This window comes from Cordyceps javanica, chromosome 3, assembly GCF_051103115.1.
Source record: "Cordyceps javanica chromosome 3, complete sequence".
NCBI classification, from domain to species: Eukaryota; Fungi; Ascomycota; class Sordariomycetes; order Hypocreales; family Cordycipitaceae; genus Cordyceps; species Cordyceps javanica.
Genome location: NC_139297.1, coordinates 2758582 through 2773995, shown reverse-complemented (window position 1 = coordinate 2773995; position 15414 = coordinate 2758582). Strand labels below are relative to the sequence as shown.

The 15414-nt window shown below is 53.0% G+C and overlaps 4 protein-coding genes across 4 annotated transcripts; 2 read left to right on the top strand and 2 right to left on the bottom strand.

The window, feature by feature from the left end:
* Positions 1 to 147: 147 nt before the first annotated feature.
* Positions 148 to 5853, bottom strand: V2A60_005049 (DNA-binding ATPase; the record flags this gene model as incomplete). The annotated part of the gene is made up of 1 exon (XM_083256362.1): positions 148 to 5853. One exon carries the CDS (start codon positions 5851 to 5853, stop codon positions 148 to 150), a length of 5706 nt encoding a protein of 1901 aa, XP_083112488.1.
* A 3323-nt stretch (positions 5854 to 9176) lies between these two features.
* On the bottom strand, positions 9177 to 10200 carry V2A60_005048 (arylamine N-acetyltransferase family protein; the record flags this gene model as incomplete). Its single annotated transcript, XM_083256361.1, has 2 exons — positions 9177 to 9729; positions 9803 to 10200. The coding sequence occupies 2 exons, from the start codon at positions 10198 to 10200 to the stop codon at positions 9177 to 9179; spliced, it is 951 nt and encodes a 316-aa protein (XP_083112487.1).
* Positions 10201 to 12893: 2693 nt separating this feature from the next.
* Positions 12894 to 13997, top strand: V2A60_005047 (PLC-like phosphodiesterase; the record flags this gene model as incomplete). Its single annotated transcript, XM_083256360.1, has 1 exon — positions 12894 to 13997. One exon carries the CDS (start codon positions 12894 to 12896, stop codon positions 13995 to 13997), a length of 1104 nt encoding a protein of 367 aa, XP_083112486.1.
* Positions 13998 to 14394: 397 nt separating this feature from the next.
* Positions 14395 to 15160, top strand: V2A60_005046 (MTH1187/YkoF-like protein; the record flags this gene model as incomplete). Its single annotated transcript, XM_083256359.1, has 4 exons — positions 14395 to 14454; positions 14674 to 14779; positions 14886 to 14988; positions 15091 to 15160. The coding sequence occupies 4 exons, from the start codon at positions 14395 to 14397 to the stop codon at positions 15158 to 15160; spliced, it is 339 nt and encodes a 112-aa protein (XP_083112485.1).
* Positions 15161 to 15414: the final 254 nt, after the last annotated feature.

The following is a 15414-nucleotide window of genomic DNA, read 5'->3' as shown; positions in this document are numbered from 1 at the left end:
GCCGAATATCATCATGACCCCATAGTCACTAGCTCGACACCCCAAGCAAAATGATAGGGCTGAACAAAGCTAATGATAGTCCTCCGTATCCAGAGAGTGAGCAAGTGTATGCTTCGAGAATGAACAGCGCGTTACCCTTGGCCATGATCATGACATTGACTTCATGAACCCGTCCAGGTCAAAACTCTCTTCGTATTGCTTGTCATCCCAAAGCTCTTCCAGGTCATCCAGCCAGGCCTTCTTACCCGGCTGTCGCAATACATCACCCGTCTCAATATCCACCATGTCTTCCTCTCTGCCTTCCAGGCTGTTTTGAGGCTTGTCTGATATCAGGCTTGGTCCTGAATCGCCCACGTTAAATAGATCTAGGATCTGATCCGTATCCATAGTTCCGAGTCCCGCATTTTGTTGATTGACAACCGTTGATGCCACGTCAATCTTGAATCGCTGGAGGTTCAGGATCTTCTCTTCTAGTGTGCCCCTGGTGATGAGACGATAAACGTTGACAACTTTCTTCTGGCCAATTCTGTGAGCACGATCCATAGCCTGTAAATCCTTCTGCGGATTCCAGTCATGCTCGACAAAAATGACGGTATCAGCACCAGTCAGGTTGAGGCCTAGGCCACCAACGCTGGTGGTCAGAAGCAGGACGTCGTAGGACGGATCGCTGTTGAATTTGTTGACAATGTCCTGTCGCTTGTTGGCTTCGATTGACCCATCAAGGCGGAGATGCGACACGCTGGGTAGCATTTCTTTGAGGACCTTGTTCTGCACCATGTCAAGCATTTCCTTCATCTGGCAGAAAATGAGCGCTCGGTGAGGTTTGATTGGCTGATAGAGGGGATCGGTGCTATCGCCATCATCGCCACCAATCCCGCAATCAACTAGCAAGTCACGAAGGGCACCAAGCTTGGGTGCATGGGCAACGTCGTCAATCGACGTGCCTTGCTTTGACAGAATCTTCTGCGTCTCGTCAAACATGGGAACCCCCGGTTTCATGACCATTGCAGGTGAATTGCATAACTTGCGCATGTACTGAAGCGCCTGGAAAATATGCTGCTTTGATTCCTTATCCTCTCGACCAGCCTCGGCTTGCAGCTGCTTCCCCTGCTTCTTGTTAAAGTCATCGAATAACTTTCTCTGCAGATCGCTGAGATCACAGTAGTAATTTTGTAGAATCTTGGGCGGCAAGTCGTTCAGAACTTCCTCTTTCAGGCGACGTAGGAGGAAGGGGAGAACTTGTTTGTGTAGAGCCTCGATGGCTAGAGCGCCAGCCTCTTGCTCCTTCGAAGATGCTTTACTGAATCGACTGGCTGCGATAGGTTTTGCAAATCTATCTAGGAAGACCTTTTCCGTACCGAGGAAGCCAGGCATCAAGAAATCAAACAGTGACCAGAGTTCTAACACGTTGTTCTGAATCGGCGTTCCAGTGAGGATGAGACGGTGATTGCTAGGAAGTCTCTTGACGGCCTGGCTAATCTTAGCCTTGGGGTTCTTGATCAAATGGCCCTCGTCTAGAACGACGTAATTCCAGCTGTGCTTCTCCAGCACATCAGAATCATTACGACAGACGTCATAAGAAGTGATGACGATATCAGTATCTCCAAGCTTGCTTTTCAACAGCTTGCGCTCTGCAGGAGGGCCAACATAGGCGGTCACACTGAGGAAGGGCGCGTATGTCTTGATTTCTTGCTGCCAGTGACCAGACAGCGTTGGTGGGCAGACGATCAACGAGGGGAGGCGACGAACGTCTGGAGCCTGAGTCTTGGCGAATTCTTCCTGGCGCTGGTGGTGGTCACTGGCAACAATGCAAAGTGTTTGCAATGTTTTACCCAGACCCATATCATCACATAGAATACCATGAAGATGGTATTTGTTAAGGAAGTGGAGCCAGTTGACACCCTCCTGCTGGTAAGATCGAAGCTCGGCCTTGATGGCAACAGGGATGGCGAACGGTTCAACCTTCTTCGGATCCAAAAGCTGAGATATAAAAGTGCGCTCACGGTCGCGTCCTTTGAGGAGTTCTTGGGAGAGGCCAGGCGGGTCAGGAATACCGGCCTCGAGCGGAACCAGCTTCACAAGGGTAGCAAAGGAAGTGGTCGCGAGTAGACGAATTTCGTTATCCGAGTCGCTCATGCGACCAAGGACAGGTACGATGAGGAATATGACATAGGGCAGAATAGCATCACCCATAACAGCAATAAGGTGATATATTGCTTCGATGGCGCCTTGGCGAAAGTGAAGATCAAGTGGATTGCTGATTGACGGAAGCACCTTTTCGACTAGGGCTGTCATACCTTCGACCGTCATGACGCTGCAAATGGTTGCCATGCACTTAGCGGCCATGTATCGGAAAACAGAGAGCTCTGAATGTAGAGCTTTGATGACGAGTGGCATCATTTCAAGAATGAAGGTGTGAAGGTCTTTGTGCAAAGTCGGCGTCATGGTGCGGATGACAGACATGGCATCGACAATCTCCTGACCAAAGGTATCCCCCGCATCCTTGGCAGCTTCTGGAAGCTCATTGGAAAAGGCCTTGACGAGGGGTTGCTCCATATAATTTCGTAGGCTGGGAACAGTGTCGAAGATAGCGGCACCGTAGATGCGAGCCAGAATTTCGAGTGCTTCTTTAGCGCCCCTCCTCGTGACGCGGGCCGCCTTGACTTCCCTGGCCCATTTGGCGGCGTCAGCGTGGTCGACCCTGTCTTCTTCTTTTTGCATCGATAAAATAAAATCCTTCTTGGCTGAGTGGACAGGAAATTCTGGAGTTTCAGCCACTTCAACACACGAAAACTTGACCAGGTTGGCAACAACTTTGTCCGCAGGCCCCCGTCGACCCTTTTCGGCAAAAAGCTGAACAAGTCTTGCAATGGTATCGGAAGCGCGAGACTGTAAGATTTGGTTTTCTTCCATCTTGACCGAGTCCATAACTCCCTTGATAAGTGGGCTGGGTTTCTTAGGGAGAAGCCTCATGGCAACCAGCGCGCACGCCGCAGCGGCCTTGATCCGAACGTCGCGGTTCTCCTTTAGCGTTTTGGCTTCTTGGATGGCGGTTTGCGCAACGTCGCGCGAATCGGCAAGCTGCTGGCTTGCAATAAGGCGTTGTCCAGGTGGCATGACCTTCTTCAGCTTATCGAAATCATCACCAACGCACTTTTCTGCAGTCAGCAGAGAAAAGGCACTAGGTCCAGCTTCCGCTTCACCCTGTACGACGACAGGCAGTACTGGAAGCTTTCCAGGGGATACTTTGCCATGATCTCTGAACATGTGCAAGAGCTGTTGACACTGTGAGCGAACCCGTTGCATGTAGATGACGAGATCACGGTAGAAGGCGGGCCTGTCATTATCAATAATGCGCTGGAGATGGTCGGCGTACCGGGTGGCCATGTCGTCCTCAACCCTGCACTCCTTGCAATACTCGTCAATGACTAGACAGGCAGTGACCTGGGTTGAGGCAAAAGCAGATGAAAGACCTGGTATAAGAAGAGCATCAAAGTCATCCAGCCTGGTGGATGGCACATGAGCCATGATCAAACCCATTGCTCTGGCTGCCGAGGTCCTCGAACGGATGAGAACATCCATGCCAACAAGATCAACATCACCAGTCATCATGTGCCCGTCGACATCGTGTCCAACAGTAGCTGGTGCAGGCTCTTCTGTCTTGCCTGACTTTCTACGACGCTTAGGGGCACGGTCGGTCACTTCTGGCGACGGCAGTCTGCCAGCGGCGTTGTGGGCAGTAGCTGGCATGGAGTACGTGCCGCCAGAGGGCTTCTGGAAGAGTGTTGCGTTCATAGGGATGGGGTATCGAGAGACACCAATGGGGTGCAAGGTCAGCTCCATGAGGGCGTCGACGTTGGGGGCGAATTCTTCAGCCAGAATAGCCGGGTTCTTTGCAAGATTTTGTACCAAGGCGCTCCAGAGCTCTAGCGACATATTGAGGGTCTCCTTGTCTCGTTCAACGAGGATGTTTTGAAAGACGAGCCGTAAAATCTTGCCGTTCAACCACCCCTGGGAGGATTCATCGGCGAGCTTGGCAAATGTTGATAGAGCCTTGAGAACAGCGAGGCGGACAGAGGTGATGGTGTGACGCAGGAATGGGTAGAGACGAGGGACGAGTAGGGTGAATGAGCGTTCCTCATCCTTCTCAGCGGAGGATTTCATGGCTTCCAAGACTTCGGGGAAGCCACAGAGCGTTGCCAAAAGATCCATGATACGTCCGGTACTAGCGCTAAGATCGTCGCCAAGGTTGGAGAGACTCTCCCATACGATGTTGGTGAGACCGTCGAGCGCAGCGGGGCGCATAGTGACGAATTCTTTCGCCATAGGTATAAGTGTCGCTGCGCTTACGGAGCGAACATCATCGTCCATATCGCCAAGCCCCTTCATGACAGCGGCAATGACGCCATCAATCATGTCATTATGCTGTAGCAGCAAATCTTTTCTCACCGCGACGACGTATCGAAGGCCGACCATGCCACCATGACAGACGGCCCAGACGGGACGCTCCATTTTGAGATCCTCCTGCAGAACCATACGATGCAGAATGCGATAGGTGTCGTAGACGGATGCTGCGGGGACATGCTTGAGTACAGAACCAAGCGTCTGACCGATGGTTTCTCTGATGGGCGCAACGGATGTGTCGGAGCTGTAGTCTGTGAAACGGTCGAGCATTAAGACAAAGCATAGGCGACAAGCCAAGTCGTCGAGCCATTTTTTGTTGGCGGCATCGTTCTCGGCCCGAGTTTTGGCGGGACCTCTGCCAGCGCCGCTGCCATGAACGCGGATGACCTCGCGCAGGGCCATGGCAGCTCCATGACGAGTCTCCCAAGAGGGGTCGAAAATGTCTACTTTAAGAAAGTCGCACAAACGGTCGTATGGCCATTCGACACCCTGCATGTCATCATCGGCTTCGATTTCGGATTTGATAGGTAGCATGGGACCCTTGAACTCGCTGACGACCTTGGTATCTTCATCTGTTTCGGCGGGTCGATCGAGGTTGAAGTATTCGTTCATCCTGCCATTTTTCTTGGAGTCCGGATCGGTCATGACCGCGTCTTCGGCCATAGCTTCGGAGCCGGCTGTTGCAGAGCGTCGTAAGGAGAGGTCACCGAAGCCAGTTTTACCCTGTGAAGCTCTCATGGCCTCTCTCTTCCTTTTGCGCTTGAGAACGTTGAGCTGCCTGGAGCTCAACTGGGAAGAATCCTCGCCTTGCTGGCTGACGCTGTCACTTCTAGCAAGCCCGCCGTTGCTGGGCCCTTCCACAGGCGTTGGAGGTACACCCACGAGCTCCGGGGGGGCGATTTCTTCGTCGTCAACTCTGCGACCGAGCAAGCCGAGGCGGCCAGGTAGAGTTTTTCTCTGGTGGGCGAGTCGGTCGGCGGGCTCCAAGGCGGCCAGGCCATATTCGACGCCGCCGCCGCGCAGCAGTTCACGGCCGTACTTGAGGATGGATTCGACATTGATGACATCAAGGCTAAACTGTTCGTCGGCTCCGAGATCGATCTTAGCGATGGCCGCAGTGTTATCGTCGTCTTGTTCCTTTTTCACATGCCCGTTCTCGGCGGAGGCGGGTTCGTCCTTTTTGGGACTTTGTGCGACGTGGCCGCCATCGTCTTCATTAGGGTCGTAGAGGGGCGCATTCTCTACAATTTTGCCAATTGCCTTTGCGGCGGTGGATCTAGTTTCCCAGTCCTTATGGCGCAGGTAGGGAACAACGCGGGAGAGCAGATTAAACAGTTCATCGGGATGCTGTCTTTGCCAATCGGCCAGCTGGTTGACGGCAGTATCGCGGATGAGCCGGGTACTGCCCGTCTCCAAGATGGTGACGAGGCGATCTAGTCTGGAGGCCATGGTCTATGTGTGTACGGACGGGTGTTGCGTGGAATTATGACATGGCGGAGCAGCGACTATGAGACGACAAGGGGTTAGTGGGAGTGGGCGATGGCATTGATCTGAGGTGAAGCCGGACAGGAGGCGGCAACCGGCGCGTCAAGCAGCGCCATGAGCAGCAGTACGGCACAACAGCGTGCAAGGCGCGTGACACGAGCAGCATGGCGGTTACAAGATATGCGATGGAGGCTGACAGGAACAGCTGCTGCGCATTCCCGAGAGAAATGCGCATTGGTGCATTTGCGGGGAGCGGGCGTACTTACAGAATATTGTACAGAGAATTTCTTTGGTGGTGATGTTCAGAGTTGAACCATTGAGGCTGCAGCGCGAGATATTGATGGTGGTGATGGTGGGCTGAAATTGGGAAGGAGGATCGACGCAGTTTGGGCTTGAAACCAAAACGATAAGAATGGCAGAAAGAGAGGGTGTGGAAATTAGGTGGTGATGAGGGTAGTGATGGCAATGTCGAAGGAAAAGTTCAAGAATGAAGAGGGGTGCTTCCGGCGCTGATCGGTGCAAAGAGGAGTATTATGGTTTTGACGATGAAAGGTGTTGGGCGCGCGCCGCCAAGGCTAGCCAATAATACCAATGACGAAGGAGTCGCGAGAAGTTGGTGTAGGGAATAGCGTTTGCGAGCGGGTTGGTTTTGGTTGGCCGGGTGGGTGGTTGGTGGGGGGAGCTGGCAGCTCTGGCAGCTGGCAGCTCTGACAGCTGGCACTTCGCGACTGGCAAGCCAAAAAAGGTGGACGAGGAAAAAAAAAAAAAAGAGCAGCGTTCGTGTGGCAGCTGGCGATGATGGTGGCTGGTGCGTGTGTGGTGCAGCAATGACTGCAGCCGTGCAGCTAGTGCCGGGGGCAAGGCGAATAAACTGGCTGTGTGGCGGTGTCGCCGGCCGTCGCTGTCCCTTGGGTGTGCTTTGAGGTGTCCTTGGAGAGGGTCGACAAACAGAAGAAATCGGGTAGAGGGGCAGCCCTGGCCTCTATATGTGACATGATGTACTTTTATACTTCTTACCCACGCAGTGGCCAGCCCGTTTGCTTGTTTCGCCTACTGCTCTTTTTGGTGCAGAGCGAGTCCACTTTTTTTTTCCCTTTCCTCTAGGGCCATTTCTGGTTGCCCCAAGTGCGCGAAACCGCCCCCCCTCTCCCCCCCCGGTCCAAAAAAAAAAGTCACTCTCCTCTGGCCTCTCACGGCCACGAGGCCCCATGGCCCCTTTCAGTTTCCCCCCCTAATAAGTACTCCGTAGGCCCCATCTCAGGCCCGCTCAGTAGCCAATCTGGCGCCGTTTACTGGCAGAGGCCAATTGGGCAGTGGACATCTATCGGCAGGTACAAACTTGTCTTGGCTATGTATGTGGGCGAGACATGTCACTCTGTTTATTCGAATTTGCATCATCCGCATCATTTGCACCATTCGCATCGTTTACATCTCGCCCGCCATCTCCAGATGCATGCACCTCAACACGCTCCAAACAGACCTATCTACGGATTAATTCGTACAGATTACCCACCAAAGTAGGAAGTCATCTACCCAGTCTGCACCAGGTCCCCCATGCAGGCAACTACCTACATCTACGCATGTACTGACCAATAACTATACTCCTTGATTGACTCTCAAGGAAGCGTAGATTCTATCCGTACTTGGATCTTTACCTCCCCAAACTTAACTATCAGTACATCCCCCGCTCCCCCCTTGCCATTTCTATTCTACTCCATAAGCAAGTACTTACTCTACTGCCGGAAAAGTACTTACTCCTTACTTACTGCCTACTTAGGTACCTGACCAGGTCCGTATGCTATGCATCCTTATTTAGAACCCTACTTAGGTACCAAGCAACTAAGTAAGGTGAGTACGTGCCAGGCAACATCGCTGGCTCCAACCAAACTCTCGAATTGTACGTACATACCTGGGTGCTACTATGTAACTTATTGGTAGCAACGCAACTCCGCAAATGGCACGATTCATTTATTTCCACCACAGCCTCATCCTTTGGACGACGTGGCGTAGTCTTCAGCTTCAGCTCCCAGCTCCCAGCTACAACAACAAAGAAAACCCCTTAGATTATAGATACCATCAAAAACGCCATTCAAGCAAGCCAGCTGTTCCCCTCGGGACGTTCCCCCCTGCAGGCTGCCGTGTCGCATCTAGGTTGATGGCCCGTGCTGGCCCGTGCTGGCCCGCGATCGTCACCAGCAAAGCTCTCTCTCGGCTGTCACCTACGCTCGCCTCTCGAGCTTGTCGCTGCTCCTCGTCCTTCCACGTTGCGAATCACTACTTACTCGGTCCTTGGTAGCTTGGCTCGCCATTCCGAAATTGCCACATGGACCAACCGACCCTACATGATAATAATGCGAACTCGTTCTGTGTTGCGCCGTCGCCTGACGCCACCTCGTTGCACGTCAGCCTCATCAACGCATTCCCGCCCCGTCAGACCTGTCACGCGGCAAGCAGGGACTGTCAGGGTCAAGACGTGCCTCTTGCTTTCGTCATTGAACCATGCGATTACAGAACCAGAACTGCCCGCCATGGAATGGATAGTCGCATATGTGCCATGCCAACTCCCAGGTTGCAGTCCAGAATCGACAAAGGCTTCGCCCTGCGTACCCGTGCCAGCCCGTCTTTGCGTACTCGCATGGGTTTATGCAAGGCGACGCGCCCCGGACTACCTAGCTTTACTTTATTAATTAGACCTAGACCTGCAGCTAGTCAACGCTGCTCGCAAGTCAACGCGAATCGAGCACCGCCAACTTGGGTACCTAGGCAGCTAGTTAGCATGAGTCCTAGACTCCTAGTGTGCTGCAGTGCGTGCTTCTTGGGACTTGATCAGAATCGCCCAAGCCAACCCTTCGTGCACGCATAGACCGGTTAAATTTCCCCCAGAGCGAGGCATCAAAGACGTCCGTTCCCCCCGGCGCTAGTTATTAGTAGCAAACCAACTAAGTAATCTGCACTACTACTTGTAATTAATAAAATAGCTACTTCCCGGCTTGCCGGCCCTCATCCGCATCGGCTCAGCTCCCTCGGTGCCCTGAACCCTACTTAGTAGCCGCCCACTCCCTTGTGCTGTACTCAGTACATCCACCATGCACCACTCCTCGCACCATGTCAGGCAAGACAGGCATGACAGAGTAGGCCCAGGTTAACGGGCGAGCCCCTGTCAAATTACCCGTATTACCCTAATTCTTTCCTATCACCGCCGCCGAATCTTGAACTTGCTGGAAAATCCTGACCAAGCACAACAGCCTCCACGGTGACACTAGACAGCATGACATCCACGTCAAGCATCAATCTGCGACAGGCAGCGCATACGCGGACCCTTTGATCGCATCCAGCTCGTCCTCGGATAGCTGAATCCCAAAGTGTTTCCCGAGCGCTTCCACGCGCTCGCGTTCGCTCCGCAACACCGCCACCGGCTCGTCCTCGCCATCCACATTCTGCGTGATGCTGTCCTTGACCAGCGATAGTGTCCCCGACGCGCCGTCGCAGGTGCGCTGGAAGAAGAAGCTCTGCACCACCACCATGCGCGTGAATGGGCTCGCGTGCAGCGTGTAGTAGTTGAGAACGTCAAAGTCGGCTGCCAGATACTCGGCGTCGGCAAAGGCGTATATTTCTTTCCACGCGCCCTCGCCGCCAAAGCGCATCGAGTAGATCCACACGGGCTTGCTCATGGCCGTCGTTGCCAGCTTCTTGGATTCCATCCTGAGAGCCTGCCCCATCAGACCGGTCGCCGCCTGCCCGGACCGGAGGAGCAGCAATGTCACGGGGCTCTGCGCGCCGCAGCCGACGTCGACGAGGAAGCGCTCGCCGTTGATGATCACCACGATCGCCATGTGGCTACTGCATCCCCGTTGCTAGTTAGCGTTGCGGCTCCCAACAATGGCGGACGCATCCATCTGGGGCAAAATATTACGTAGCTCGCCATCGATCGAGGCCCTCGCTGGTCGACCTCTGATCGCGCATCCGGCATCCGACCCCCATGGCTTCGAAGCCGAGGCTGCGAATCACTTGCAGGAAAAAAACGTTGAGCTCGAAGCAGTAACCGCCGCGGTCCTTGCCCACGATCTTGTCAAAGAGCACATCCGCATCGAGGGAGCCGGGCCTGCCCTTCGCGTAGTGCAGAGACAGTGTGTTGTACGTAATTCGAGCCAGCTGGCACTTGATCATCTGGTCAAAGAAGTCGCGCGCATCGTGACCGGCAAGCGTCTTCCAGTTGGGGAGCGAAATGAGAGAAAAGTAGCGCTCCAGCTGGGCTGGGCTGTAAAGAGACATGCTTTCAGAGTGTTGCGGCGGCTGGCGCGCGTCTTTCATAGCGAGATGTTGTGTCGTGAGTCACTAGTAAGCACAAGTAGGGCATGAAAATACCCTAGCTATTAGTGTAGATACGTTACTCAAGAGCTGACGTTGGTTTTATGAGCCAGCGTACTTGTTTAGTATTACACGTCTGTCGAACAAATGCGCGTTGTCTGCCCAATAAGAAAGGCTATAGATCGCATTGACTGGCTCTTTTTTCGCGTTCTTGTTCTTTTACAACCACCGTGACTGGCAGTCTCAAGCCGATCACTTCCGCTACCTGGAACCTCGCTCAACGGCTTCCAAGTCTGCCGAATCCTCTTGTGGGCATATCAGCTCCGATCGAGGCTGATGCCAGCCCAAACCCGTCCGAGAATCGAATTGTATGAGAGGATACGGAGCCGCGCGCCAAAGTCCAAACCAAGTTGATCGTCGCAGCCAGGAAGTCCGGAGCGCAAGTATAGGCGCTCCTTTGGCGCCATTTGCTCTGCCTCAAGGTCGAGGCTCTCCAGACCGGCACGCTCTGCCGATAACTTGAGCTCCGTCAACAGCGCCACGTCGCGCCGAAGAAGAAACATGTCAAGCAGTCGAGCGCGCATAGAGACTTTCGCTCGGGTCAGAGAAAGAGGAAGCCTCGCCGAGTTCACTCGTGGGTGAAGCCCAACGCGATAGTTGCCGTTCAAGAGGCCGCCTGCATTTCCGACGTGCACCCTGAACAACACGAAGCAGCAAAGCCCGCGCGCATGTCGATACAGGTCGCTGCGCGCGTGTCAAGTTGGTGTTTGTACTTGCTGTCGAGACAGTGGCCATCTCGGGAGCTCCGGTAACCCGGCGTCTTCGTATCGTATTGAACTATGGACGTTGTTTTTTTCTCTCTCAGGGTTTGAAGGGGTTATCTGGCCACGAGTGTCGGCGGGCTCTCTCATATCAAGAGTCAAAGCCATAAAGCACGGATACAGAATGGAAACATATGCGAAAGTAGGGAACAGAAAAAAAAAGCAAAAGAGAATGATATGCTCGTACACAATACACCAGGTTGTTTGTGCCGCAGGTCTCTATCAGCGAGTTGGCCATGCTGAAGCAGGTGAGTCAAGCAGTATAACAATTCAGTTTCATTCAAGGTATCATTCGAAATTTTAAATCCATCAACGCTCCGATTGGCTGCTCAGCGCAGCTCAGAGTCATGAGCTGGTAAAAGCAGCGCAGGCATGATGATGATTTCATCAAGCGATGATGGTACCTTTGCTCGTCTGGATGCAGAGAGTGCCTTGCATTATCTTGTGATGGAATTAGCAAGACGACTCAGGAGGCCAGCCGGCAAGTGGATTCGGCCACGCCCGACGAAATTGCGCCTTTCGTCCTGTCAATTGTTGGCTTTCGATGAGAATTGAGTTCCAAGACTCGGTGCTTTTTTCTTTACTCAAGGTCGGCGGCAAGTTCCATTTGAAAGGGAAGGGGGTTTCGACTTGCAAGAAAATGTAGGTGATGAGAGCCGCTTTTCGGGAAAACTCGACATATCCCGAGGTCCTAGTCTCGTCACGTCATTCCCAATGAAAGAAGGCCACGGTTCAAAGGCGATGGCATCGCAGTTGGCATCGCGGCCAGCTTTGCGGGCTCGGCACCGACGATTTCAGTACTGGTATATCCCCCAGGAAGGGACCAAAGTTGAATTTGGGCTGTCCATTTCATAGTTTGGCGGTCCGGTGACCGGGCCGGCGGTTGTTGGTTGCGGCAACGTCGACACCGTTGGGCAGTTCTGGCAGCACTGGCAGCACTGGCAACACCGTGTGACACAATACGAGCTGGAGAGGGCAGCATCAAGCATGATGCATCCATGCGCGCCAAGGCACAAGAGGTGAAGAATGAACAACGTGCTTTCCCCAGCCGACCAACGAGTGCAGCAAGGTTTCGGTGGGGTGGCAGCAAGCATTATACGTGCATCAAACTCGAAACGACATCCACCGCAGGTGTCGACAACTACCGACCGTATACTCTGTAATGTGGTGTCTTTTCCCATCATCTCCTCATGCGTGCATGAAGTATTCATTCAAGACTGGCGCAAGCACCATTTCATTCGCGTTTAACGGTACCAGTATCAGCACCTGTTGCGTACTAAGTAGTCAAAGGCGGATGGGTGCTGGCAACTGCGTCTCACCAACTCTCCTGAGAACCCCTCCACCACGAGGAAGGCTGTGCACCCACGCTGACTGGATGAGACGCCGGACCCCGTGAACAAGGCCGTTTTGCCCAGTGGAACACGGGCGTACTGGTGCTATTCTTAGCAGGGGTACGGCATGGCATCTGGGGTGCCTGGCCATCAATTCCAATGTGCCTCGCATCTGCTTGACGACTCGTGAGTCGCCATACAAACAAAGGATGACAAGGCTCGCTCCACTGCTACTAAGTAGGGACGAAGAGACCCTGTCAGAGTCCCTTTGATCGATTTTCAACGTTTCCTTTTAAACAAGTTACATTTCCTCACTACCGTCGTTTTTCCTTTTCCTTTTTTCCTTTTTTTTCCCTTTTTTCCCAAGGCGCATCCACCCCTTTCACACCATTGTATCGATCGCTTTGCCGCGTGGCAGAACCCGAGACGTTGTCGACAGCGCTACAGTACAATATATATCCTGTCGTCCCTCAATCCTCTCTGCATTCTTTAGCCTCGCATTGTTGCCGTCCTTGTTTTTTCCTTGTTGTTCTCTCCCTGAAATATGCCGTCTTTACTTGGCACAGCATTGTTCGGCTTCGTCGTTGCTGCCGCTGCGGTCGGCGCCGTGCCACAAGACCCAACAACATCCTCCAAGGCGTCAAGCGGCGCCAAGGCGTGCAACAACTCGCCGAAGCTCTGCGGACGCCGCTACAACAACATCACGTACTTGGGCGCGCATGACAGCTCCTTCCTGAGAGACGCCAGCACCGGCAATTCTGTCGCCGGTAACCAGTACGTAAATGCCACCGTGGCCCTCGATGCTGGTGTGCGCCTCCTGCAAGCCCAAGTGCACGTCGAGAATGACGAACTTCGCCTCTGCCATACCTCCTGTTCCCTTCTCGACGCCGGTCCTCTGGCGAACTGGCTGGCTCTCATCGCCAAGTGGATGAATGCCAACCCAAACGACGTCGTCACAATTCTTCTCGTCAACTCGGACAGGGCGGTGGCGAGGAACCTCGGTGCAGCGTTCGAGTCAGCCGGCCTCGACAAACTGGCCTACAAGCCTTCAACACCCAGGGCCACCAGCGACTGGCCGACGCTGCAGTCCATGATTGACGCAAATACTCGTCTCGTCGCCTTTGCAACCGATTTCGATTACTCCACGTCCGTCCCTTACCTGCTGCCCGAGTTTGACATTATGTTTGAGACGCCATACGAGGTGACGGAGGCGAGTGGCTTCGGCTGCACGCTTCACCGCCCCAACAGCGCGAACTTGGGGTCAGCGAAAAATGCGATTGATAACTCGCACTTTCTCAGCCTCGTCAACCATTTCAAGTACAACCGGCTCCTCGGTTCCGTCGTGGTCCCCGACGTCGACGCCCTCAACGTCACCAACGATCCCGCCACCAAGTCCCCAGGCAACTTTGGCCTACACCTTCAGCAATGCACCTCGGAATGGGGCACTGCCCCCAATTTCATGCTCGTTGATTTTTTCAACGTTCAGAACCCCATTAAAGCTGTCGACAAGATGAACGGCCTTGATGATATTACTGGCCGAGCAGTGGTGAGGGACCAGCGCGAACCATCCAGTGCTGCTAAAACCTCTAATCTCGTCAAGGGTGGTCTCCTTGTCTCTGCTGTCACTGCATTTTCCCTCTTGATGTAATTCTCTTAGGGGGGCAACGTTGCTCAATTTCTTTCTTTGTTTTTTTCTTTTCTCTTTCTAGATTATGGGGCGAGATGGACCGTCACAGGTGTATTACCTTTTTTCCTCCCAATATTTTCTTTCCAGCGCCAAAGCAGAGCACGGTAGACTATAAAATACGGTATAGAATACATGATTGATCTCTTGATACCCTGTAGACATTTTCGTCAGCTGCCTTCTGTGATGGCTGGGATGTTGTTGTAAGTGGTAATTGTGGGGGAGTCCGCTACTGTTCGTGGTTGAATTCCATCATCACCCAGCATACTCATACCAAAGTTCCCATTATCCCGCATTCAACCGAAAACGCATCAACCCTGTTCCCGCACGCCTGGACATCTTCCGTCACCTTTGCTCGAGAATGGAATACGCATCGATTGAGACGCCAGCTGCCTGCTACGCCGACTTTTGTCTCATTCCTGTACGTTTTCACCCTTGTTGTTTTTGCTTCTTCCTTTTTCTTTCTTCTTCCCCCACCAAGACGCCTACTTCTCCACGACTGCTGGGGGCAGGGGGGGGCGGAAGGGGAGGAATCCGGAAGAATTCTGTTGAAAAACAAATAGACGCTGAAAAAAAAATATATCTGATGGCATTATTAACTTTATTCTTCGTCTTGTTCTTCTTTTGTGTTTCGCTACAGGTCGGCACGGGTAAAATCTCCGTCGCGGAAGAGGTCGCCGAGGTGCAGCGCGTCCTCAAGGCCAGCGGGCTCAAGTACACGATGCACTCGGCGGGCACCACTGTCGGTATGTTTTCGTTCTGCTCTCGCGTTGACTTCTTTTTACTCGGAAGAATGGAAAAAAGAAGAAGAGGAAAGAGAAAAAAAAATATTCATGACACAAAATTTCACAGAAGGGGCCTGGGACCAAGTCATGACCGTCATCGGCAAGGCGCATACCGTTGTTCATCGTCGCGGGGTGTTGCGCGTTCAGTCGTCAATGCGAGTGGGATCGAGGTATGTGCTCGTTGATGTATTTATTGGGTTATCCATCTCTTTGTCTTTGATTTTCGCTGCACATCTTTCGACTTGTTCAATCCGCTCACCGGTACGTAACAGGACAGACAAGAAGCAAACGGCAGAGGACAAGGTGAAGCGTGTCAACGATATCTTGGCTAGTGATGGTTGAATCATCGGTTACAGCGTTTCGGTGCAAAAGTCCAACATCACAGGTCAGGAATACACGTCAAGTTGTTTACTTGATTCTTTATCGTTGCATCTTAGTACACCGTTTCATGCATGATACAGTCCTCCAACCCAAAAACATGGAACTTTTTTGACATCCCAAACTTGACATGAATTCCCATTGCTTTCCCCCTCCCAAACAGCCCAAGTAATAAGCCCCATCACCCGTGCAGGCACGCGGGCCAACATCTTGGCATG